At 45.7% G+C, this 27,459-nt stretch overlaps 1 protein-coding gene across 1 annotated transcript; it reads left to right on the forward strand.

Annotated features, from left to right (window-relative positions):
* The first annotated feature begins 437 nt into the window (after nucleotides 1-437).
* Nucleotides 438-26,888, forward strand: EIF3G (eukaryotic translation initiation factor 3 subunit G). Its single transcript, XM_068272214.1, has 10 exons — nucleotides 438-545; nucleotides 14,270-14,394; nucleotides 15,988-16,076; nucleotides 19,672-19,731; nucleotides 20,592-20,696; nucleotides 21,649-21,838; nucleotides 21,951-22,058; nucleotides 22,725-22,861; nucleotides 22,986-23,092; nucleotides 26,792-26,888. Exons 1-10 carry the CDS (start codon nucleotides 526-528, stop codon nucleotides 26,805-26,807), a joined length of 957 nt encoding a protein of 318 aa, XP_068128315.1. The 5' UTR covers nucleotides 438-525; the 3' UTR covers nucleotides 26,808-26,888.
* The last annotated feature ends 571 nt before the right edge of the window (nucleotides 26,889-27,459 follow it).

The following is a 27,459-nucleotide window of genomic DNA, read 5'->3' on the forward strand; positions in this document are numbered from 1 at the left end:
TTTTGGCTGCAGGCGTTTTCAAGGCGTTTTAACGCCTATACATTACAATCAATTGTAATGAGAAACGCCGCGGTAGGCCCAGAAAAAGCGCCTGGGAGCGTTGAAACGCAACGCTCCAAAACGCGGCGTTTAGTGTGAATGGTAAAATGAAAGTCTATGGACTTTCTTTTACCTAGGAAAACGCCAATTTCGGACGTGGCGTTAAAACGCCGAAAAAGCCCTCTGGTGTGAAAGGGCCCTAGGGAGGAAACTGGGACTGAGAGGATGGGGCACACTGTGCAGGAAAGAGGGTGACTAGTGAATAGCTGGTCTCATCGCCCCCTTATCACTCACTGTTCTAGCTCATCTCGCGAGCTGCCTCCAGCACCAGAGAGTCCGCCCTCCCAAGCTAGAGCGTCAACACCAGAGAGTGCTCTCAGGCTAGAGCGTCCCCGGAAATGCGCGGCCGGCTTCCTCTAGTGCGCAGCGCGATTGTACCCTGACTCCTCTTCAGCTTCCGGCAGCGCCATCAGCGCACACACAGACATGCCGACCGGAGACTACGAGTGAGTGCATCGGGGGGCGGGGTGTGATCACACAGGGTGATAGTAGAGGGAGGCAGCTGCGGGGCCCGGAGCAGTGATGGGAAGGCCGGGGTCGGGGCACAGCTGCTGGGGACGGGGTGAGAGGAGACGCTGATGGCAGCAGTGGCGGGACGTGGCTGTAACTAGTGCAGAGAGCGGGGCTGCGGGGGGTATTGCCTTGTGTAGTTCTCTTGCTCTTGTCCCATCACTGGTCCAAGCCCTGGAATCTGTGTATATAAAACAGCCCATTGATCCAGATCAGAGGGGCCCATACACCTAACCATTTTCCCGCCGATATACAGCAGATTCGATCACTGTGATCGAATCTGCTGTGAGATTGTTGCGAAAACACTGACCAAATCGATTTCCGTCCGAAATCGATCATTCCCGTTGATCCGTCCACAGGGAAGATTTCGCTCGATCGCTGGCAGGTCGGGAGTGCGTCGATAGCGGCGTTTGAATGTCCGACCGACGCAATATAGCGGCAATACATTACCTGTCCCGCCAGTGTAATGTCTGATTGTGCTGCCCGGAAGCTCCCTTCCACACTGAGTAGCACACATGCTCAGTGTGAAGTTAACGATGCTGCTGGAGGTAAAATACTAAATCTCTCTGCTCTCACACATCATACACTCGGAGCAGTGCTTTTCGGTGCTGCTAGATTTGGGCGCAGCCAGCGCCGCCAAAGACTATAAAGGGATTCAGTCTATAGTGGCGCTCAGTGAGTAACGTCGGCGCCGTCAGAAGACGGAGCCGAGGTTGCTTAATAATCATAATAATTCAGCTTCCAGCAATCGCTGGAAGCCGAATTATTTCATTCCCCCACTATCCATGGCGGCCTGGAGGGGGAATAGTAATTAATTCGGCCCGGACTTGTGCAGAAGCAGGATCAGCCGTATAACAGCTGGATCCTGCGCCCAAGTCTACCAGCGCCGAATTCAAATGTACTCCATACACTCCCCAAATTTTCAGGGTAGGGAGAGGATCGCCCGAAGGACCACTATACCAAATTGCAGCCCCTGAGACTCGCTGGTTCAGGAGATAGATTACAGAATCCTATCTCGGGAACCAGCGGGTCTCGGGGGCTGCAATTTGGCATAGAGGTCTTTCTGGGGGTTCCCTCCCTACCCTGAAAATTTGGGGAGTGTAAGAGGTGTGGGAGCGGAGATATTTAGTATTTTATCACCAGCAGCATCATTCAATAGGAAATGTCGCTGCACAGTCTCCTACTGCGCATGCGGGGCAGCGCAAATCAACAGGCAGCGTAATCAGACACAACACCGGCATGAGTCTCCACTGTTCCTTCGCCGCTGGGCTCCGGCAGGCTTCACTTCTTCCTGTTCCGACTGGAAGTGTAAACAGTAGAGCACCCTCTACTGTTTAAACTTCCCCGGACAGGAAGTTCAGTGAAGCTGCAGCCCAGAGCGGAGAAGAGACAGCGGAGACTGGGGGGCTCGCGCCGGCTGGATCAGGTAATGTATAGCTGGCGGGGGGCGGCGGCAGCAGCTTCACAGATGGTGAATCGATTTCATGCTGAAATCGATTCGCAATCTGTTTGCAGCAGGGCTGTGGAGTCGGAGTCGTGGAGTCGAGCAATTTTGGGTGCCTGGAGTCGGAGTCGGGAAAAAATGCACCGACTCCTAATGAATTTGTAACTGTAATTAAAATAGAAAATATGATAAAATGTTCTATTTCTCAGATAATAGTCATTAAAAATAATGTATATATATATATAGTAATAGCTGTGCTTAGTCCACTAAAATGAAATAAACCAATCAAAATGAGTTACTTGTGCTGCTTCAATAAAGCAGTCCCCGTATTTTTAAGGTCAGATATACATATCTGATTGTGACTGTATATATGATGTGTACACAGGAATCTCTTATATATACTAAATAACCTCTATGCTGTAAGAATAAAGCTTGATGTGTAGCTGTGTCACTAAAGGCTAGTACACACTAGCAATTTTGATTGACCAATGATTGCTCAATTTTACCACCTCCATGTAGTATGAGGGCCAAACAGATTTTCAATTCTATGCAGATTATATAGGTAAATGGTCATACTACATGGAGGTGGTAAAATTGAGCAATCATTGGTCAATCAAAATTGCTAGTGTGTACTAGCCTTTATAGAGATGGTCAACGAGATGGAAATAATTCTGCATTGATGCTGATTTATGCAAATGTATGCACTCCCTTTGCTGATGAAATCAAATAATTTGATATGTTGTTAAAATTTGGTTTGGTGACTACAAATTAAAGGGTAACTGAGACGGATGAAAAGTAAAGTTTTATACATACCTGGGGCTTCCTCCAGCCCCTTCAGGCTAATCAGTCCCTCGCTGTCCTCCACCACCCGGATCTTCTGCTATGAGTCCTGGTAATTCAGCCAGTCAGCGCTGTCCGGCCGCATGCCGCTCCCACAGCCAGGAACATTCTGCACCTGCGCAATAGTGCTGCACAGGTGTAGTATGCTCCTGGCGGTGGAGTGTGTGCATGCGCACTACGCCCGACTGGCTTAAGTACCTGGACTCATAGCAGAAGATCCCGGTGGTGGAGGAGGACAACGAGGGACTGATTATCCTGAAGGCGGCTGGAGGAAGCCCCAGGTATGTATAAAACTTTAATTTCATTTGTCTCAGGTTTACTTTGTTACACAGTAGTACTATACTCTACATATGCACTCCCCACAGAGCTGCAGGGAATCCACTGAGAATGCTGTGCACATTGATCACAGAGGTGTTGTCTGTTTACAATCTCCTCATTCCCCTGCAGAGTACCTGCACATCATTCTTACATGTACCCACACTTACATTGCCTATGGTCTGATAGATGTTCTTTGTTCCGGTTTGTACCATTTACAAGTACTCTTAAGGACTAGTTTTAGTCGAAAGGGAATAAATATAGTAGTCTACATATCCTTCTCACTTCAGTTGTCTTGTAAAATTGCTAAGCCTTGGCAGTTAAGAGACGAATTTCATGTTACATACTTTTAATCAACAAAATTGTAATATGCAAATTGTCGGAGTCGGTGGAATCCTAAACTGAGGAGTCGGAGACGGTGGATTTTTGGACCGACTCCACAGCCCTGGTTTGCAGTAAAGGCAGCCATACAATCCCTTTCTGAGCAGATTCGATCAGAGAGGGATCTATCTGTTGGTCGATCTGATGGCAAATCGACCAGTGTATGACCACCTTTACCCAATCCTGTCCTCAAGGCCCACCAACAGTACATGTTGGTGGGCCACTAATTTGTAACAGATCTGGTACTCAGCGGTAAACACTATCAAATAAACTCTAAAATTGCACACCAGGGCCCTTTGCTTGCAGCCTTTGGTCATGGCGGTTGGTGGTGTGGATAGTGTTTCTTGCTGGGTCCCTACAATTGGTGGTAACATCTAAAATACCATTGACATACTGATGTGTGTGTATGTACTGTATGTCTTTTTAAACCATTGAGCTTTTTGTTTATTAAATTCAGTTTTTACTAAAATTTACAAAATTTGTTCGGATTTTAGGCTTTACATCCCAGAGCGCAATTGACAGTATCTGTTCAAGAGTCAGGGCTGGTTCACACTACGAGCGCTTTTCTAAGTGTGTCACTTGGGCAATGGGATTTAAAGAAAAAAAAATGCACATAGCATTACAGTAGCAAGCAGGGCTGTGGAGTCGAGTCGGAGTCGTTGATATCATAAACTGAGGAGTCGGGGGTCGGGTGATTTTTGTACAAAATCCACAGCCCTGGTAAGTACTAGACTAAGGAGTCGAGGAGTCTGAGTCAGAGCCATTTTGGGTACCCGGAGTCGGAGTCCTGGTTTCATAAACCGAGGAGTCGGAAGATTTTTGTACCGACTCCACAGCCCTAATAGCAAGCACTTAGAAACACACTCGCAGGGGGATACAGCTCTAAAGGTGTGAACACACAAGCGGTTTTGCTCAGAGGGATCCAGAAGTGATCCTTCTGGTGAAAGTTTGAGAGCTGAGCGCTGTACTGCATATTTGCTATTATTTGGCACTAAAATTAGTTTTTGCCTATGTGTGTGTATTTGGACACATTGCCTAATCATATTTTGTAGTGTGAGGACACTGCCTAATTATGTTGTCTGTTAGAAATAACCTGTCATTTGATATCTGCTGAGCATAGCTATCTGCCTGCCTGTTAGTATTGTGTGGATATCGTTCTTTTCCTGTCATTTGGTGATATATACTTGCCATTAGTATTTGCATTTGATTGGTGTTTGCCTGAATATAGAATAGTTTTCTTAGGGCTGGGGCCAACTAGAGCATATTTTAAACGTCTAAGGATCGCATTTAGTAGCTGGCAATTTCCCTAAATGCTCTGTCAATGTAAATGGTTCGGACGAATTCCACTAGCGCGATTGCAATTAGGCAAATTGCAGGACATGCAGCATTTTGGGAAAGTTTCCATTCTAATGTATAGGAGCAGGGAAATCACTTGCAAAGCGCTACCACAAACTGCTAGGGATTGCGATAGTGCTTTGTAGTGGGTTCCAGGCCTCAAAGTGGTTTGAGTGGTAGCAGAAGAAAGCAGTGACTGGCACTCCTATGCAGGGTGGTTAAAAATGCACTCTGTATTCTGGAGTTAACACTGCTCACCACCAACTACAAGTGTTAAAGTAATCGAGTACTAAGAGGCAAGCGAGGTCGGGAGCCGTTGTAATACTCCAATATTAGTTTAAAGGGATACTGTAGGGGGGTCAGGGGAAAATGAGTTGAACTTACCCGGGGCTTCTAACGGTCCCCCGCAGACATCCTGTGTTGGCGCAGCCACTCACCGATGCTCCGGCCCCGCCTCCAGTTCACTTCTGGAATTTCAGACTTTAAAGTCTGAAAACCACTGCGCCTGCACGCTCGTGTCCTCGCTCCTGCTGATGTCACCAAGAGCGCACAGCGGAGGCCCAGTATGGTCTGTGTTTACGCAGTACACTCCTGGTGACATCAGCGGGAACAAGGACACAGCAATGCAGGCGCAGTGGTTTTCTGACTTTAAAGTCTGAAATTCCAGAAGTGAACCGGAGGCGGGGCCGGAGCATCGGTGAGTGGCTGCGCCAACACAGGATGTCTGCGGGGGACCGTTAGAAGCCCCGGGTAAGTTCAACTCATTTTCCCCCGACCTCCCTACAGTATCCCTTTAATCCAGCCGGGTACATAAAGTTACAATAAGGACAGTGTTCTCCCTAGAATTTTTTTTCCAGCTGGGTGGAATGAAAAAGTAGCCAGGTGGGGCGAGATGAGAGAATGCAGGGCTGGTGCTTCTGTGACCGACTTTGCTTACACAGCAAAGGAGGAAGTGAGCCGGTGACAGCCGGGTGGAGCACCCGGACTCAGCCTGGGGAGAGAACACTGAAGCAGAGTGAGGAAGACTGCCTGACAGCCGGTTCACTGGTCTCCCCGCTTTGTCAGAGGCCTAAAGGCTGTCAGGCCGCCTTGATCACTCTGCTTATTGTAACTTTATGTACCTGACTTGATTAAACTAATATTGTAGCAGTACATTGGCTCCCTGCCTGGTTTGCTTCTTGTTCCTGATTACTTTTAAAGTGGACCTGAACTCTTGCACAAGACAGCAGGAAAACCTAGAGAAATGCACCCTGTATGTATTTAGAGAGCTTACCCTGTCTAATTGCCCCTTATCTGTGACTAATTTCATCTCTCAGCTGTGTCAGCCTGCTGTCTAGGCAGAGACTGTAAACACAAAGTTAAAGGGAACCTTTACTGAGCTAATAAAAGTTTTGCTGGGAGTTGTAGTTCCATTGATGTGGTTATATGATGTAACCACATGAATAGGAACTACATCTCCCTGCATGCATTGAATTGTGTGGCCGGGGACATACGAAAAACATTGTGGGATTCCGTGGCAAGGGACAAAGGAGATTGAGGCTTCCATATGGGCAAGGGGTGGCTACAGAGCAGCCGGGGTGGTAGGTAAGTAAATGCCTGCTCCAGCCGGCTCAATAAAAGCCGCAAAATTGCCGATCCTCCCTGCGGGGGAACAAATCGCAAGAGCTGTAGTGGCACCGTCCTCATAGGGTTCCACTGTCCTAGCACTCTGCAAATCGCTGGCAATCAGCAAGCGCGCCGAGAGTACTGCTAGTGGGTCCCAGCGCTAAAGGTTCTTCTGCATTCTACATGTGAACTGACTGCTCATACAATTGTATGGGCCCGTTCACATCTCTGCATTGTAATTGCATTATTCTAACTTGAAATTAACACCTATGTCCAGTCTCCATTGCAGTTCACACACATTATAACCAGGGCTGTGGAGTCGGTCCAAAAATCCACCGACTCCGACTCCTCAGTTTAGGATTCCACCGACTCCGACTCCTCTAATTTGCATATTACAATTTTGTTGATTAAAAGTATGTAACATGAAATTCGTCTCTTAACTGCCAACGCTTAGGAATTTTACAAGACAACTGAAGTGAGAAGGATATGTAGACTACTATATTTATTCCCTTTAGACTAAAACTAGTCCTTGGTAAGAGTACTTGTAAAAGGTACAAACCGGAACAAAGAACATCTATCAGGCTATAGGCAATGTAAGTGTGGGTACATGTAAGAATGATGTGCAGGTACTCTGCAGGGGAATGAGGAGATTCTTCCTCTATTACACATTCTTCATGCACAATCTGAACAAGGTTTATGGGTGACAGACAACACCTCTGTGTTCAATGTGCACAGCATTCTCAGTGGATTCCCTGCAGCTCTGTGGGGAGTGCATATGTAGAGTATAGTACTACTGTGTAACAAAGTAAACCTGAGACAGATGAAATTAAAGTTTTATACATACCTGGAGCTTCCTCCAGCCGCCTTCAGGATAATCAGGCCCTCGTTGTCCTCCTCCACCACCTGGATCTTCTGCTATGAGTCCAGGTACTTGAGCCAGTCGGGGGTAGTGCGCATGCACACACTCCGCCGCCAGGAGCATACTACACCTGTGCAGCACTATTGCGCAGGTACAGAATGTTCCTGGCTGTGGGAGCGGCATGCGGCCGGATATCGCTGACTGGCTGAATTACCAGGACTCATAGCAGAAGATCCGGGTGGTGGAGGACAGTGAGGGACTGATTAGCCTGAAGGGGGCTGGAGGAAGCCCCAGGTATGTATAAAACTTTACTTTTCATCCGTCTCAGTTACCCTTTAATTTGTAGTCACCAAACCAAATTTTAATAACATATCAAATTATTTGATTTCATCAGCAAAGGGAGTGCATACATTTGCATAAATCAGCATCAATGCAGAATTATTTCCATCTCATTGACCATCTCTATTAGTGACACAGCTACACATCAGGCTTTATATTTACAGCATAGATGTTATTTAGTATATATAAGAGATTCCTGTGTACACATCATATATATACAGTCACAATCAGATATGTATATCTGACTTTAAAAATACGGGGACTGCTTTATTGAAGCAGCACAAGTAACTAATTTTGATTGGTTTATTTCATTTTTGTGGACTAAGCACAGCTATTACTGTATATATACTGTATATATACATTATTTTTAATGACTATTATCTGAGAAATAGAACATTTTATCATATTTTCTATTTTAATTACAGTTACAAATTCATTAGGAGTCGGAGTCGGTGCATTTTTTCCCGACTCCGACTCCAGGCACCCAAAATTGCCCGACTCCGACTCCACAGCCCTGATTATAACGCGTGTGTTATGCAACGCGTACAGTGTGAATCCAGCATTAGGCTAGGTTTGCAGTGCTCAGCTGCATTATGCATGTGTTATGAGTGTGAACTGCAATGGACACTGGACAAAGAGGTTAATTTTAAAGCCTGTATGCAGTGATTTAGAGTAATGCAATCCATTACAATGCAGAGATGTGAACAGGCTCATAGAATTGTACAAGCAGTGAGATGACGTGCAGAATTATTCTGCCATGCAACTGAACACTGAACTAGCCCTTAGGGCCCTTCCACACTAGGGCAGTGCGGTACATTTACCGCAGCCTAATGAAAATCTATGGGGGTAGTTCATACTACCCACATTGCGGTACGCTGCGCTGGAAGTGCCCTATCTATCGTGAGTGCATACCTACATTGCAGTGCTGCGATCTGCGGCGGACCTGAAGTTATGCAAGTCTATGGTGACGCACGGTTTGTTAAAATGTCGGCATTGCAGGAACGCACGTGTGGAAGCGTATTTTTATAATATGCTTTCGCGCACTTCCGTATTTACAAAACATGAAGTTAGCGCAAGCGAGCATCACTTCCTGTTTGCATGTCGGCCAGAAAGGGGTTAACGCGGTAGTCCTAGAAGGCCTGTTTTGTGCGGTCTCTTGTCTAACACCAGCCTGAGGGTTCTTTAGTGGATACCATAGTTTGGTAAGATTTTGCAAACGAGCATAGTAGTAACTAGGGTGTGCACATTGGCTAGTCCTGAATGGGTGGGGGTGATAAGAGACACCAGAACAGTTTGTATCACAAGGGGCTCAGGATAGATATGCACTGCTGGTTACTGATAATGGTAGTGAGTGGCAAAAACATCTGAGGGCCAGAAGATTATGGTGGTATTATTATTATTATTATTATTATTTTTAGTCATTGTAATTTATATTCGAATACTATTTTTTTTTTCTTCATTGGTAATTGTGTTGATATATTGCTGTATAATGAAATTAGGTTATCACACCTAGAAGATTTCTAGTTTCTATGCTTATGTTCTAGCTCCTAGGTTCTCAACATGCGGTACGCGTACCCCAGGGGGTACTTCTGATGGTTCCAGGGGGTACTCGGGCTTGATACACTTAACCAAAAATAACCAATTTAGAGTTTTAGAAAATTATAAATCTTATTTAAACACCAATTTAGTATTTTAGCTAATTAAAAGCAATAGTTAATTCTTGGAAGTTGTTTCGAACCATTATCATGCACTACGATTCAATATATATTTGTTAAGGGGTACTTGTCATAATGGTTACTATGCTAGGGGGTACTTGGTGAGTACACGGGTTTTAAAGGGGGTACATACCAATAAAATGTTGAGAAACACTGTTCTAGCTCATTCTAACAGGTGAGAGCCAGCTGGCCAGAGACAGTGTTTACAACTGGTGTAGCTGTAGGTTTTCTTTTTTTTTTATATAGCGGTGCTGTCAGCCATACTATCTCAGGAAAAAAACCACATATAAGTAAATACTTGCTCGACTTGCATAACATATGTATTGCACTGTCCATGTTTTAATTTTAGTGATTTTTCTTTAGTAAAAACAGAGAAAATCCTTCTTAGGATTCTCTATTTTAACTATCTTGAAGCCAATCCTGATGTAATTTCCTCCCTTACTCTCCTCTGCCTGATTGTGTATGCATTGTGTATACCCTCCTCCCAGTCTACAGGCACTCCCACCCAGCCCTGCAATAGAAAGTGCATTGTCTCAGCATGAGAAATATTGGCCAATCAGAGAGAAAAAGGGGTGTGGGAGGGGAAAACGGGAGGGAAAGAGGCTTCAGCCAATCAGGTTGCATTTAGTTATGTCTGAGGTGAAATAAAGAAGCAAACATTGACAACCCAGCATGCCCTGCAACTTTCTTTGTGCGGCAATGTACCAAATAAAAGTCAGGTAAACTGGGGAATGATCATTTATCCACAAGAAAAGTAATAGTGGGTTTTAACTTTTGGATTGCCTGGTTAGCATCCTTTATTATTTACTAGATAAAATTAAATAATTGATTTTTTTTATTTTATGCCCGACAGTTACACTTTAAGGTACTGGTCCCTTTTAACTGGCTACAGTGAAAACTTTACATTTTTGTGGGGCTAATGCTAGGTACACATTGTGCAATTTCCCGTCAGATTAAAGGGTCGCCATGATTAATTCCGACTTGTCCTATCTGTTCCCTATCAATAGCTGGATTGATTTTGTGAAGCGGTAATCTGAAAATTGATCCATTATCAATCGGGAGCAGTTTTGACATGGACACATAATGCAACTTTCCGTCAGATTACCCATCGATCTGATGGGGGGGGGGAAGCATCGTGTGTACCTAGGGAAGAGGTAATTTGGCCAATAGGCTGTGCCGGAATTGCATTAACGCCACCCAGGAGTTAGCCTGCAGCATGGTGAGCCGTCTTTTGTCTTCTGCTTGCGCAGAAATTTGTCTGCGGCCATTACAAATGTATGCGGAAGAAGCCCGAGGCAAGTAAAAGAACAATCAGTAGTTTTGATGTTGGGCATCCTTAGTTTGGCGAAAACCTCTAAGCGTTTGTGTTTCCGTTCCCATATGCCGTGGCCATCAAGGCGTTGTATAAAACTGTTCCCGCCTGCGTCTATAAGTGATTGTGTCCCCATATTTCTTTGCCATGGATGCTGAAGACATTTAGTACAAAGTACAGCAGAACCTTGGAATGAAAGTTGGGGCCCATTGCCACGTGGAGCTGCACGGCTCTGGGTTGGTGCGTCACTACCGGGGGACGGAGCTTGCGATCCCATTCATTACACTAAATGGTAGCGCGGGCGCAATTGTCCCGAAATGCCAGCAACCATGCGCTGTAATTCAAAAGTGAATCGCAGCGCATGAATGGAAACAGCAGACAGTGCAGTCTATGCACTCTCTACTGTCCCTGCGATTGCATTTCCATAAGCGCAGCTGAAAGCGCACAGTATGGAAACGAGGCCTAACTTGGTTTAAGAGCGCTTTACAATACAAGCAAAATATTTTGTGAAATTTTGACTTGATATACAAGCAACATCTTAATATACAAGCAAAAAAAAGCATGCATGTGACACGCCATCACAACTGAGCCGATCGTTGTTCTCCCTTTGGTGCTGCAGGATTGTACTTAAAGGACAACTGAAGTGCGAGAGATATGGAGGCTGCCATATTTCGTTCCTTTTAAACAATACCAGTTGCCTGGCAACCCTGCTTAACTAATTGGCTGCAATAGTGTCTGAATCACACCAGAAACAAGCATGTAGCTAATCTTGTCAGATCTGACAATAATGGCAGAAACACCTGATCTGCTGCATGCTTGTTCAGGGTCTATGGCTAAAAGTTTTAGAGGCAGAGGAACAGCGGGGCAGCCAGGAAACTGGAATTGCATAAAAGGAAATCAATATGGCAGCCTCCATATGCCTCTCACTTCAGTTGTCCTTTAATCTGAGTGTAGAGATTGCAGTGCTGGGCCGAAATTACGCATTAGCGTAATTACGCATCGTAATTCACTACAAATGCACCGTAAGCGTTACGTGTAAGGTTACGGTATTGCACGTAATTAATTACGCGTAGGCCGTAGGTTACGTTATTACGCGTAACAAATTACGCGTAAGACCGTAAACTCCTATTGAAATTACACAGTCTGCCGTAATCGCGTAATATTACGCTCCCGTATAATATAAAAAAGCAGCCGACTTTAAGGGTTAATAGCAAAGCCCCCTTAAGTGCTAAGAGCCTCAAATTTGTAGAATATATTAAGGAGATCAGAAGGAATAAGAGGAAAAAAATGTTGTTCAAAAAGACCTTATAGTTTTTGAGAAAATCGATTTTAAAATTTCAAAGGAAAAATATATACATTTAAAAACCCGCCGACTTTAACGGTTAATAGCAAAGCCTGCTTAAAATTTAGGAACACCAAATTCCCAGGGTATATTAAGGGGATCAGTGGGAATAAAAGGGACATTTTTTTTTTCAAAAAGACCTTATAGTTTTTGAGAAAATCGATTTTTAAGTTTCAAGGTTTCAATGTCTTTTAAATGCGGAAAATGTCATTTTTTTTTTTTTTTTTTGCACAGGTAATAGTGTATTATTTTCATAGATTCCCCCAAGTGGGAAGAGTTTTACTTACTTCGTTCTGAGTGTGGGAAATATTAAAAAAAAACGACGTGGGGTCCCCCCTCCCAGACCTCTTTAACCCCTTGTCCCCCATGCAGGCTGGGATAGCCAGAATGCGGAGCACCGGCCGCGTGGGGCTCCGCACCCTGACTATACCAGCCCGCATGGTCCATGGATTGGGGGGTCTCGGAAGGGGAGGGGCAGCCAAGCTTTCCCCTCCCCCTCCGAGCCCTTGTCCAATCCAAGGACAAGGGGCTCTTCTCCACCTTCGATGGGCGGTGGAGGTGGAGGCCGTGATTTCCTGAGGTGGGGGGGAGGTTCATGGTGGCATCTGGGAGTCCCCTTCTAAAAGGGGTCCCCCAGATGCCCACCCCCCCCCTCCCAGGAGAAATGAGTATAGGGGTACTTGTACCTCTTACCCATTTCCTTTAAGAGTTAAAAGTAAATAAACACACAAACACTTAGAAAAAGTATTTTAATTGAACAAAAAACATAACCACGAAAAAAGTCCTTTAATATTCTTAATTAACCATTAATACTTACCTGTCCCTTTAAATAAATGATCCCTCGCAATAGCCTCAGAAATGTTCTATTAGTTACAATGTAACAGTTATTACAATGTAACAACTTTGTTACATTGTAACTACGCCGCACCCGACGTCACTCGCCGCTCAGCCGCCGCATACACTTACGCGTCCTTGCAGGACGCTAAGTCCCCGCCGGCTCCCGCTGCCCACCCCGCCCACATCTGTCACCCACATGTGGGTGACATGTGGGAGAGGCGGGGAGGGCAGCGGGAGCCGGCGGGGATTTAGCGTCCTGCACGGACCAGACAGTCAGTGCAGGACGCTAAATCTCCCGACTCCTCAGTTTATGAAACCACGACTCCGACTCCAACTCCGGGTGCCTAAAATTGCTCCAACTCCGACTCCACAGCCCTGGATTAGAGGAATGTTCCCGGAATGAATTGTGCTAGCATACCTAGGTTCCGCTGTATTTGGATCAGCGCCAACTTTGTATTTGACCTGAAATATTCAAATAATTCTAAGTAGATGCAGAATTATAGAACTGTTACTGCAAATCTATGCAATTAAATGCTTTCACTGCAAGATTAGATGAGTCAATTTACAGTTTAGATTTTCATAATTCTGTATAGTAATGGCATCATTCTTCATCATCTTGCATGTATTTTCACCTCTGTGACAATGCCGCCAGACAGTTAATAAACACAACTCAAACATTTTTTTGCGCAATTCTCAATTTTACTGGTAGCGCGCCCAGGCTATGCATATGCATAGGTAGAATTTAGGTAGTGTTAGGTCCCCTCCCAAGGAGGAAAGACTTCTTCGATAGTGGGAGGGACGAGTACCTAACAAATTGCAAATTGTTAGTGGAAACTAACATCCTCCAAGTGGTAGACAGGTCATGTGTATGCTCATTGTGTATTTGAATCCCATGAGTGGGGTGTGCACTTTTTTGCAGGTAAGCACTCATCTGTTTTTAAGTAGCGCTGTTCATTTCTTTGCTATGTTTGATTGATTTATTTCTGGTCAGCTGCTCCCACTTAATAGTTTTCCTTTGGTGTATATGCAGAGCCTCTGTTTGGGTTCAAGGTGCGTTTGTAGTTTCTGGGGGGGCTCAGCGCATCTCTGAGCTGAGGCCATTCAGAGGCGGCCTGGTGATGCCCTGATCCCACTTTTTTTGCACAACTCAAACATAGCTGGCTCTGGCGTTTATCTTTTTTACTGTGCTGTTGGTCTAAGGGCTAAATTGACTCTTTATCTGTATGTGGAATGAGATGTTGCTAGGCTGTATACCAGCGTAACAGTGTATGAGCACAGACATTGGAGTGAAGAAACCTGGAATCCTTTGATGACTCTTCTATCTTTTATGTTGCAGCTCCAAGCCCAGCTGGGCCGATCAGGTAGAGGAGGAGGGAGAAGATGTGGAGCCTTTAAGTCCCGCCCCCATCGAGAAGCCACGTGAGAAGCACCATGAAAAGCACCATGAGAAGGATCTTGACAGTAAGCATAGCTATTACTTGTCAAATTAAATAACTGCAGCTCTACTTTACCTAGGGCTTCCTCCTAGAAGCCTCTGTGTCCCTCGCGCTCATGAAGCTTGTGTTCTGCACAGGGGCAGAGCTGTTGCGTAGAATGCTCCTGGCCACGGGAACGCTGCATGCACACACCCACTACAGTGTTCTCGATAGAATTTATTTCCAATCAGGTGGCATGAAAATTAGCTGCGTGCGGTGCGACCGGAGAATGCAGGGCCGGCGCTTCTCTGCACAATTCTACTTGCCGCATAGGAGGGGAGCAGATGACAGCCGGGGTGCTCACCAAAATTAACCGGGTGGCGTGCGACCGGAGTATGCAGGGCCGGCACTTCTCTGCACAATTCTACTTACTGCATAGGAGGAGGATCAGGAGGCGAGCAGATGACAGCCGGGCGCTCACCAAAATTAGCCGGGTGGAGCATCCGGCTGAAAGAGCCTGGGGAGAACACTGCACTACAAAGGGGACTCCAGAAGAGTCTGCAGCGAGAAACACGGAGGCTTCTAGAGGCTGGAGGAAGTAGATCTGCAGTTATTTAATTTGGCTCATATAACCTTAAAGCCAAGTACCCACATGAAGATGAATGGGGGATCGGTGGTGACCAGCAAACCTTCTCTGACCCATCTTCACTACCGCTGATGGCGTGAACAGTCGTTTAAATGATACTTTAAACAATCGCGGTAAAATGCCCGTGGCAGTCAATGGGAATCTGAAAGAATGTTGTGATCCAACATGACTGTTGCAATTGCCGCATGTTTCTAAACATCTTTTAGCTAATTTTAAAGGATTTTTCATGATATCACGAAAGACTATCATTCATCATGAAAAAAGTCGCTCATCGCAGAAAAAAATCAATGCAAAAATCACATTGTGGGTACGGTTCTTTAGAGCAATCTGATCGTGCCATTGTGAGTTTCCTGTGTGCATGCTTGTCATATGTGGGTGAGTCCAACAAGACTGAACCCAAAGCATCTGCTCAACTGCCAGACAGAGTACACTTGCTCTGCAAAATGAGCAGTACCAAGAATTCAGTCACTCTGCAGTCAGGACTTTGCAGTAAAGCAGATCGGCTTCTGGTATACTAATGTAACTAAAAGCCCCACCCACCTACCTGACCATACATTGCATTGGAGCAGAAATTGCCCATACCCTGCCCCCTCCACGCCAACTGGAATCTTTAGAGGTCGGTGTCGTCATAGGCGTGCGGTTATGGGCATTTTCTGGGGTCTGTCCATGCCCCTTTCCACCCATGTGACCCTGTACCAGCTCTGCACTGAAGCACAGGGGCCCTGTACCAGCTCTGCACTGAAGCACAGGCTGGTTTATAGCCATGTGATAGGGTATGGGCGTGGCTATATTCCTGTACCAGGATGTCTGCTGCCTGGTTTATCAGCTCTGTAGGAAGCAATGTAAGACTGCTATGGGAAGGGACACATTATATACAATGTGCCAAGTATGACAGAACATTGCACACCACACATCTGCATACAGCCCCATCTTCTTCTCCAGCTTTTAGAACTACTCTTATTTTTTTCTTATTTTTTTTTTTTTTTCTTTTAGTTGTCCTGGACACTCCTCGGGAGGTCATCAATGGAAATATAAAAACCATCACAGAGTACAAGCTGGATGAAAATGACAAGAAAATTAAGGTATGTCTTCTGCGAGGGAAGATGGGGCTTATCCTATATATCAGCTGGAGGAGAGATGTAGGAAAGCATTGGATGGGATTAGGGCCACAAAGTAGATGGAAATGGAATGTGCTATACTATGAAGCTGTGGATCATTCACCACAAACTCTGGTGCAGGTGGGGCCCGGCTCTGCCACCATCCTGGACCCCCAACCTTGCATAAGGCACCAAAGGTGGAGTGCAGGTGAGCCCCGGTGCTCATCCACACTACCGCTGAATGCCAAACACGAGACGCAAATGCTCACTCCCAGGCAGCACTCTGTCATCATTTACTCATGTAACTACTTGCCGACCACGTCATGCCGATGGGTGTGGCAGCCCCAGGACCGCCTAACGCCAATTGGCGTAAGGTCCTGCAGGCCTGTTTTGCAGGAGATTATGCACGCATCCCTGCTTGGATGGCAGGTCTCCCGGCAGCAATCACTGATAGGAGACTGTTAGATGGCGAAACCGCCGTCTTTTAACCGGGTACAGCGCTGCGATCTATAGCAGCTCTGTACAGGGGACAGCTGTGTCACACAGGAGACAGAAGTGATCGGCTGTCAGAGGCTGAAGCCTATGACAGCTGGTCATGGGGATTGGCTGGCGGGGGGAGGGAGGGTTTTTGAAGAAGAAAAAAAGGAAATTTTATTTAAAAAGAATTGAATAAAAAAAAAAAAAAAAAATCCTGGCAGGGATCAGACCCCACCAACAGAGAGCTCTAGAGGGAAAAAAAAGGGGGGGGAGGGAGTTGTGCGACCCTGCTGCGAGGCCTTAAAGCTGCAGTGGCCAATTTAGCAAAAAATAGCCTGGTCTTTAGGGGGGTTTAACACTGCGGTCTTCAAGTGGTTAAAGGACAACTGAACTGAGAAGAATATGGAGGCTGCCATATTTATTTCCTTTTAAACAATACCAGTTGCCTGGCAGTCCTGCTGATTTATTTGGCTGCGGAAATGTCTGAATCACACCACAAAACAAGCATGCAGCTAATCTTGTCAGATCTAACAATGTCAGAAACATCTGATCTGCTGCATGATTGTTTAGGGTTATGGCTAAAAGTATTACAGGCTCAGGATAGCCAGGCAACTGGTATTGCTTAAAAGGAAATAAATATGGCAGCCTCCATATTCCTTTCACTTCAATAGTCCTTTAAATTGGTCTGCAGTCAGCCCGTTCTCAGTTTGATTCCACCCACTCCTTTGCGTATAACAATCTTGTTTATTGAAAGTGTTTAATAAAAGGAATGTCATCACTGCCAAAGCTTAAGCATTATATAGATCTATTAAGATGGCATCTGCTTTTGGGAACAAAAAGCTTCTGGCAAGGAAGCTGATACTTTACTGTCAGTCATCCTGGCCTGTCATTGCCGACGTGAATGACCCAGCATGTTTGTGTATAATGAGGTTCACCAGAGCCCCATATCAGCCAGGTTCCAGCGTGTAGCTCTGCCACCTTGTAGAAAAAGCCTCTACCTTTTCTGTATCTGATATAAAAAAGGCCAGGTGTCTGCAAGGGGACAGAGCTATGCACTTGGAACCCAGCTGATAGAGGCATCTGCTTATGGTAAATCTTATTATAGAGGCCATGGCCCATATGAAATTCACTATTTCTCCTGACTTTTCTCCTAAGAGATAATTTCTTATCTTCAATTTAAAATAACTTTTCAGCACTTTGCAATGGAAAAAGTACCACAAAGTAGGTGAAAAGGTACTATCAAAATTATTTTGAGTATTTGCTTGCTGGTGGTGTAAAAAAAGAAAAATAAATTGTGAAAATATCACCTGGGAGAGGATGAAACAATGAATTGCATATGGTGCCTGGTGTAAGGGAACTGAGCACCTCTTGTGTTAAAATATTTACAATGAATCTCCTCCTAAGAGGCCCATATTTATATGAAGGCTTCCATCTAGCTGCAAGCATGCTGTGGTGCCGCAGGATTGATGTGCCCGCGATGTCCAGCTTGTCCCCGGTTGCTGATGCATATCTGGAAGAAGTAGTCATTGTTGATTATATAAGGAGCGCAGGTAATAATGTTTAAAAGTTAGATACCTTAGTAAATATTTTCAAACAAGAATATTCCCTCGAACTATTCCCCCATACAATATCCACTTACACACACACATGCATACATGGGAGTTGTGCGGTGCCTGATAAAAAAGGGGGTTTGTAAAAAACGTTTCATATTCAATCACCTGATGTGCTTCTGATGCAGTAGCTTATGTAAGCAAAGAACGGCGCATCCGCCGTATCTAGTTGCAGGTCTCACGGACAGCGGGTTCACTCGTATTCTCCGCCGTAAGGATTCCTCTGCCGTGACGTCACTCTGGAAGACGCTCGGTGGTTCTCGCGAGAGCTCAGTCTCTCCTCCTTAGGTACTTCAACAGTCTCTGGGGCGCCTCTCCAGATTTTAGATTAATCTAAAATCTGGAGGGGCGCCCCAGAGACTGTTGAAGTACCTAAGGAGGAGAGTGTACCCACCCATGACCCAAATTGTGGGCCCTCGTGAAGTAAATCAAGTTGCGGACTGACCAGGAAGTGTAAGGGCATTGGAGTGGAACGCACGAGAGTTGTACTTCCTTATCCCTGTGGATCACAACACTGGTAGAGACTGAGCTCTCGCAAGAACCGCCGAGCGTCTTCCAGAGTGACGTCACGGCAGAGGAATCCTTACGGCGGAGAATACGAGTGAACCCGCTGTCCGTGAGACCTGCAACTAGATACGGCGGACGCGCCGTTCTTTGCTTACATAAGCTACTGCATCAGAAGCACATCAGGTGATTGATTTTTTTCACAGCAAGGGCTCTTGTGGATACCGCAGTGAGGGAGACATTGAACCAGCAACTGACACAGGTGACATACAGTCAGACGCTGGTTGAAACACCCAAGTCTCTTTTTCTCTCCTTTTGCATGCACCCTGATTGTTTATATAAAGGGATACAAGTGATTGTTTTGTCCTTGGACATTGGGACATAATTTGTTCAGGAACTGGATGACCAGAGCAGAGATTGCTATTTTATATGAAACGTTTTTTACAAACCCCCTTTTTTATCAGGCACCGCACAACTCCCATGTATGCATGTGTGTGTGTAAGTGGATATTGTATGGGGGAATAGTTTGAGGGAATATTCTTGTTTGAAAATATTTACTAATAAAGGTATCTAACTTTTAAACATTACCTGCGCTCCTTATATAATCAATTGTGTACAGATCCAGTCAATGGAGTGAGGGGTAATCCACTGGAAATTAGGTGGCAGCAGGTGGGAAGGTGTATTCACAGTTCTATAACGTTTAACAGAGCAGCGCCAGAAAGTTGTTTTTTTTAAGAAGTAGTCATTGTGTCTCATGGCCTGGAGATGTAAATGTATTCATTAAATCATCGCTGCACCCCACAAAGCACACATCATTGACCATGCATGGAGTCAGTGTCAGCACCCAAATGCTCACGCTGCGGTTACTGTGCCATCTTCTTGATTGCACTGTAATATCACAAATCTCCAGTAGGTGTCTCTGTTGTTGAGCATTTCCCTTTACACAGTGAAGGTCTCCTTGACTAATCATCTGTACTTGATTCCTGCAGATTATTCGCACTTTCAAGATTGAAAACCGTAAAGCTTCTAAAGTAGTGGCTCGAAGGAAGGTGAGATAATAGTTGCGCAGATATAGTATATGTGAGAAGATTTTATATGTACTTGCATGTAATTCTGTTAATTTATTCAAATAAAAGACATGGCTTTAATGGTGTGGTGTGTGTGTGCCTGTGCGAAAAAGTGTGAGTGTATTATATATTATTGTGTGTGTAGATTTTATATTGTTACTTGTTTGGATGGAACTTACCCTGTCTTCCTGTTCATACACACCTTTAATATGTGATGCCCATCAGGGTTGAGTGCAGTCCTCTGAGCAACCTTTGCTTTATGGGGCTCTGCCTGTGCTTTATTGGGGTGACTCTATCTGGGAGAACGGATGTCTTGGCTTTATGGTGGGATTGGGGTCTGTCTCTCTGTGGGTGAAGGGATGCCTGGTTTTGCGTGTCGGGGTGCTCTGCCTGAATGAGCTGGGGTGTCCTGATAGTGTTTGTGTCGGGATCTGTGGAAGGAGGAGCTCCGTGTTTGTGTGGGAGGTGGGTGGGGCCTGATTGTGCGGAGGGGTGCTGTTATTACAGTCGGGGTTCTGGAGGCTGAGTGGACTAATGCTGTATGTGCTACAATGCCATGCTTTATTATTCCAAATAACGCTATTGCTAATGAATCAGCTGTGAGTGATCATCAGCAATAGAACAGAGAAATGTGGAATACTCTCCTTTCCCTCTATAACTGGGATAACTGTAGCCATATCGCTGCACTTATTGCATGAAAATCAGGCCTCAGAACTAGAAGCGTTCCTGTTCTCATCATGGACAGCGCTTGCTTGAGTATTTGTAGTAGGTTAAACAGAATGCTCTGTAGCTCTGTGCAGTGTTCTGTGAGGTAACTCATTTTGGCATCTCTTTTCGGTCAGAACTGGAAGAAATTTGGCAATTCAGAATATGACCCACCTGGGCCAAACGTGGCCACTACCACAGTCAGCGATGATGTACTGATGACCTTCATCACCAACAAGGAGGTAAGCACTAAGTCGTGCGGCATCAGCTGTGAATCCACCATGCTGGCACTGACTGTAAGGGCTGCTTTACAGTGAATGTGCTGCACTTAACGTTAACGCAATGCACATCTGATACACAGGTGAAATAATTTTTCGTGTATCTCCTGTGGGTCATTCACGGTGGGGGGGGGGGGGCAGGGATTGGGGAGTTAGATACTCACCTCAGTAGCCTCTAGATCTCAGGTTTCAAACTCTTGGTCCGAGAGCTAAATGTGGCCCTGCTTGCCTCTTTATCTGGCGTTTGAGAGCTTCAAGTGTGAGGCAGCACACTACCTTCCCCTTTAGAGATAAACACGTGTGTGTTGTTTGTTTCACTCCACAAACTGCACAGATAAAGCACTGACTTATTAACACTTGAAATGAAAAGAATGAAAGTGAACAGTCACGTTTTTAAAATAAGAATGGTGCTACACTTACCTATGTTTATGTAATAATGTCCCATGCCATTTTAAGTATACTTTAATGACTGTTTTAAAGCGGAACTGCAGATTCGAAATAAATGTTTCACTTACCTTGGGCTTCCCCAAGCCCCCAGCAGCCGTTCTGTCCCGCGCCGAGTCTCCGTTTCCCCCGCCGCCAGCTAGTTCCTGTTTCACCGCTCTGGCCACGCGTATCCTTTCTTCGCGTTCCCTGCTATTGCAGAGAGGAAAGGATACGCTTGGCTGGGCTGCGCTGGCCTTGACTTACAAGTCTGGGTACGGAGCAGCGGCAGGGGAACGGAGACTCGTGGAGACTCGGCAAGGTACAGGGCAGCTGCTGGGGGCTTGCAAAAGCCCCAGGTAAGTGAAACCATGTATTTGTTTCGAATCTGCAGTTCCGCTTTAAGCATTGTTTATTTAATTGGTTTTGTGAGGTCACGTGACAATGATGCCTAGGCAATTTTCTAGTTGTTGACGTCTTCCTGTTCTTCCAGGACCTGAATAACCAAGAGGAGGAAGACCCAATGAACAAGCTGAAGGGTCAGAAGATTGTGTCCTGTAGAATATGTAAGGGAGACCACTGGACCACCAGGTGTCCCTACAAAGACACTCTGGGCCCCATGCAGAAGGAGCTGGCCGAGCAGCTGGGACTGTCTACAGATAAGGAGAAGGTTCCAGGGGCTGGTAGGTGCCGGATTCCACTGTATGACCGGGGAAAGGCTGCATGAAATGATTCTGTTACAATTGTGTCATTTAGCTGACCTCACTCACTCTCGGATGTATTTCTTTACTGCAGAGCCGGAACCAGCTCAGGCTCCCGTGAGCAAGACAGGAAAATATGTTCCTCCCAGTCTGAGGGATGGTGGAAGCCGGAGGGGAGAGTCCATGCAGCCTAACCGCAGAGGTATGATACTGGATGCTGAACCGCTTACTGAGAAATATTGAAGGGGACGGGAGTATGTCTGAAATTTAAATCTATATCCACCTGGGTAGACTGAACAAGGGAAGGTGAGAAGTGATAAGGGTTCAGTGTAACTGCAGTCAGATTTTTTTGAAAGGTCTGGGCCTGGGGTGTCTGCTGCCCAAGGAGATGGCTGGATATGGAAGAGCTGTTGCTGAATGTGGAAGAGAAGCCTGGAAAGGGAGTGTGCTAATGGGAGGCTCATATGAAAGTAGAGAGTGGCTGCTTGTCTACAATCAGTATTTCCCATGTAATTAGCTTGACCAACTACTATCCACTTTGGGAGCCCGACTACCGATAATTTACACAGGGGTCTATTAGACACCTGCCATTCCCCACACCCAAATGGCCTGATCCGAAAATGAGGCCCACGCTGATTTGCCGCAGATTGCGACCTTTTAAAACCGCAATTGGCAGCAAGAATAGGGGTATAGAAACACTGTTCTCCAGTCGGCTCCATTTTAAAGTGACTTCATTGGTTGTTACTGCAGTGACGTCTCTTGTGCCTCCTCCATCGTCTTTGCTCTGCGTTCTGTTAGAGTAATGTCTTGTCAGTATATACGTAACTCGTACTTGGCAGTAATCCTGAGCTCTCCATCCTTCCTGCAGCTGATGACAATGCTACTATCCGTGTTACTAACTTGTCTGAAGACACCAGGGAAACCGACTTGCAGGAGCTCTTCAGACCATTCGGGTCTATCTCCAGAATCTACCTGGCTAAAGACAAGACCACCGGACAGTCTAAGGTAACCTCAGTAATGTGACTCATTTATCCTATGTGTAAACTGTTCATAAAAAGAAGCTTTTCCTTCAATTGCCTTGATATGTTTGGTTTAATGTCTTGATACGAATGTTCTCTTCTGTCCTTAGGGATTCGCCTTCATCAGCTTCCACCGCAGAGAAGATGCAGCTCGCGCCATCGCTGGCGTTTCTGGCTTCGGTTATGATCATCTAATTCTTAACGTTGAATGGGCCAAGTATGTTCTCATCCTATTCGCTTTCCTTTTCTTAGCTGAATGTTCTTCCTGGCCTTGTTCCTCCATGAATTGCTGCGCAGTGTACAGATATGAACAGCCAAGTTATATACCAAGGGTAGTAAGGAGCCAATCAGTAATATGTGAATAGAACTTTGATAGGAGAGCTATCAAAAAACAACTAAATACAAATAATCCATGGAAGTATTGTGTAACCAGCCTTAGATTCATATGTAAGCTTTGTTAGTAGCTCCCTACCACCCGCCATTACCTCTAACAGTATTCCTAGTCAGCCTCCCCCTCCACTTTTTTTCTTTTTTAGGCATTTTGAATATTACAGAGCAACATTTTAAGACCTCGTTTCCATCTATGTGCTTCTGTTCATGTATCAATCCTCGTTCACATCATACACGCTTCTGTGCGCATTTGGAAGCGCGTATGAAGTGGTGACACGCAAGAATGGCAGAAGGGCAAAGAGCAATTCTGCCGTTCACATCAAAGGTGCTGCGCAGCAGTAGGAACGCGCTATGATGCGCTTGCGTACTGCTGCGTACATTTTGCTCGCAGGTGCAGAGCTCACCCATCACTGCCAATGGATGGGATCAGCAGCGCAGCAGGTAGCGGCGCAGATGGCGTGCGATCATACACGTGGCGTTCTGATCTGCGCTAGCTAGATGTGAACGAGGTCTCAATCTGTAAACATTGATGTGCTGAGAAAAAGTGGACAGAAGCGCACTAAGTGGAAACGAGCCCTAAGGCCCGGTTCACATTAGCGGTTGTTTGCCAAACGGACCGTATGACCTGACCGGATCCGGATCGGAACCGTACGGTTCTGATCCGGATCCGATCCGGATCCGGTCAGGTTGCATCAGGTGGTAATCAGGATGCGATCCGGATCCGTTTGGCAAAGTTAACGTAAAAAAAAAAAAAAATGTTGGGGTCTGGGAGGTCAGCAGAAGGGGGACCTGTGGAATCAGGCCCTCTGCTGTTAAGCACTCACCTCCACCTCCGACATGCTGCCAACATCCTGCCAACACCTCCAGCTCGTGCTGCTCCACTCCAAAATGCTTGCCCATGTGTCCCCAGCCAATATCGCCGCAAAAATCCGCATAGGAAGTGGGGTAGAACATCCGGATTTCTCAGCCAGTGTGTTGTGCGGCCTCCGGTTCCCATTTGTTTGTATTGGCCGGATGGTGCAGTCCGGCTCCGCCCCGGATACGGCTGCCGGAGGGGCCGGATGAAAAAACAGCGCATGTTGGAACGGAGTCCGGAGTCCGGATCCGGCCCGGCTCCGGTTCTGCAGAACGGACCCATGTGAACGGACGCATAGGCTTTAATTGCTATGCCGTGCGTCCGTTCCGTCCGTTCTGCAGGCGGTGCGGCTCCGGCACGGCGATTCCGGAGGGCCACCGCAAGTGTGAACCGGGCCTAAGAGACCTGAGCCCATACGCAATTCACTTTTTTTCCTAAGTTGATATTTTCACTTTGTCAAAAAAAAAAAAAAAAAAAAAAAAAAAACCAGCAAGGAAGGAAATACTCCAAATATTTCTGACAGTAATTTTTCAACTACTTTTGGTACTTTTACAGTTGTGAAATGCTGAAAAATTATTTTAAAGAGCAGATGAAACATTATCACCTAGGAGAAAACTTAGGAGAAAAAGTGAATAGCATTTGGGCCTTGGTCTCAAAACTCAGATTGCCAGCGGCTTACACAACATCCATAAAAAATTAGATTGTTGGTGCCACATATCCTACAGGCATGTGGGTTAAGCCCCTCTGCTGGCGTCAAGGCCAGTCTCCTAGAGGGGTTCCTACGCTAGCGATGGATGGATCCGCATCCTACATATACAATGAGCTTATCCAGGATGGACCATGTCTATAATAAGATAAAAAGCCTAAGGGCAAACTTACCTGAGGTCGCCAACAGGGCCATGAGCCCCTAACCTTGTAGTCTGACATGGGGGGGGGGATTCCCCCCCCCCCCAGCAGATTCTCCCCCCAAGCAGATTTCTCTCCCCCCCCCCCCCCCCCCCAGCAGATTTCCTCACCCCCAGCAGATCCCCCCTCCCCCAGCAGATTACCCCTGTGGCCTCTGCACACAGCAAAAAATGTGTAGTCTCTCAATTAGGCTGATAACCATCATATGAGGAGCTCACAAGGCTGGGCAAATACACAGAGCAAACGGACCTGGACTCAAAACTCACAGATCACCAGCGGCTAACACAACATAAACGAGATTGTTGGTGCCACATATACAACAGAAATGTGGGTTAAGCTCCTCTTGAATATTACAACCGCACCTGCCAACCGGCCGATGCAACATCACATAGCCTATTACAAGAGCATTGTGGCAAGTCACCAGCCCATCCCAACATGACGCGAGCCTACCTAGTATAATCATCGTCCAACCTGTATTCAGTTTAGATCAATTCCCTGAGCCTTCACCCATCTAGCCCAACCCTCTCAATTTTTCTCATTAGCCTTGAGGTTTTCGTTGACACCTTTGATAGGCAAATCCCTCCAAACATTGGCCAACCAATCTGACACTACAGGAGGCAGCAAAGATGGATGCAGAGGAGGCCCCTGAGGGAGTGCACCCGCCCTACCTTATAGCTGATTCTCGGGTCACAGCCCTCACCACCTCTTACGCAAGCTGTAACCCGGAAACAGGTGTGAGAGCGCAATCCCTTGGGGGCCTCCTCTGCATCTGTCTGCATTGATGATACAATAAATCAGCTGTGTTTTTTTTAAACCTGTGCCTGCTACTTTCTGATCAGGTATTGCAATTGATGTAACCATTAGCAGTAGCACGGTTTGGTGACTGTGGACATTGATAGTGTCAGCTGACTGTGTGCTGGTCAATGCTCTTCTTTTTATGACCATAGGAGGCAGCGCCTGATTCCACCAGAGTATATTATGTTTTTTTTTTTTGTGTTTTTTTATAATAGACATTTTCTGAGCAAGAGTAGTTTAGGCCTCGTTCACATTACATGCGTTGGCGTCTGGATTTCGGCAGCATGTCTAGGAGGCAGACACGCACAAACATGCATAGATGTTCACACTGCATGCGTTCCGTACCAGTGCGGTGCTCGAACGCATGCTGTACGCATTTTTTAGCTAAACGTGCAGATGACCTTTTCCCTACAGTGAGTGGGATCAGCCATGCAACACATGTGAGATCATATGCATTGCGTTTCTGATCACATGGCCATGTGCATGTGATAATGTGAATGAGGTCTTAGGGGTCCCCCTTAAATGTATCATCAATTACTCCAAATAATGTGATGAGTAGGATGTAGCTGTATCACAACCCTAGGAAAAACTTTTTGTATCAATTGTCCCACCCCTGACCAGTAGTTTGATAGCTGCAGGCAATGCTATACCATATGGAAGAAACTGGCTGCCCCCGCACCACATCTACCACAGGCCTCAGACACATTACTTATTCAGTTTGGCTGGTGTTTAATAAACTTTGTGTCATATCTTGGGGGATATGAGTTTGTCCCTGACCGAGATACACTCCCTAACTGAACAGAGCAAAGATGCGCCCCATTCCATAACATGCCATTGAGGTTATGTAATGCCATCTATGCACTTGTGAAATTTGATAATTATATTGCACAAGACCTGATACCTGCCATTTTTCTGTACTACATTTAATTAGGTCTAATAAACCTTTTTTTCCCCCTCTCTTTTCTACAGACCTTCAACAAACTGAGCAGAGATCCGCATTGTGTCATTGGACGATAAATATAATTTCCTTTTATCTGCCGGATGCTAATAAAATATTTGACCATCACATTGTGCTCTGATTTGTTTCGTTTCACTTCTGCTTTGTGCTCTTTCATAACCAGAAGTAATGGGGAAAGGGGATTTAGTAACCCGTACTTACACATTTATTTCCGTGTCCAGTAGTTCTAGGAAGTGTTCATGCTTCAGAATACAGAGCAAGGTTATCAAACTGCTGACCCTTAGCCACTGCCTAGCCTTACCAATGCAGTTATCAAACACAAATCTATTAACCCTTATTGTAAAATGTATTTATAACCACTAATCTGGCTTAAAATTAGCCAAGCCTTTCTAGGTGTCGTTCCCCTCTTCAGATTTCCAGATTTATGAATGAATGCTCAGATCACCTCCCAGGCTGTTGTGTAGCTCCATGCTTTGGGTACACTTGTTATACAAGTCCTTACTTACTATTCTGTTCTTGGGTACTCTAGTAACATTTTCCAACACTAGAAGCTGATCATTAAGCAGCTCTTCACACAATACCTCTTATTTGCAGCCCCTCTCACCACATCCACTCTCCATACACCCCCCCCCTCTAATTTGCAGCTCCTCTCCTCACATTCCCTTCTTATTTGCAGCTC

This window comes from Hyperolius riggenbachi, chromosome 3 (genome assembly GCF_040937935.1).
Source record: "Hyperolius riggenbachi isolate aHypRig1 chromosome 3, aHypRig1.pri, whole genome shotgun sequence".
In the NCBI taxonomy this organism is placed as follows: Eukaryota; Metazoa; Chordata; class Amphibia; order Anura; family Hyperoliidae; genus Hyperolius; species Hyperolius riggenbachi.

Excerpts from the sequence above, each read along its gene's own strand:
- EIF3G (XM_068272214.1), top strand. The coding sequence starts at position 526 with ATGCCGACCGGAGACTACGA. Across the intron at positions 16,077-19,671 it reads AAAATGACAAGAAAATTAAG|ATTATTCGCACTTTCAAGAT; the intron begins GTATGTCTTCTG and ends TGATTCCTGCAG. Across the intron at positions 21,839-21,950 it reads GGAGAAGGTTCCAGGGGCTG|AGCCGGAACCAGCTCAGGCT; the intron begins GTAGGTGCCGGA and ends TCTTTACTGCAG.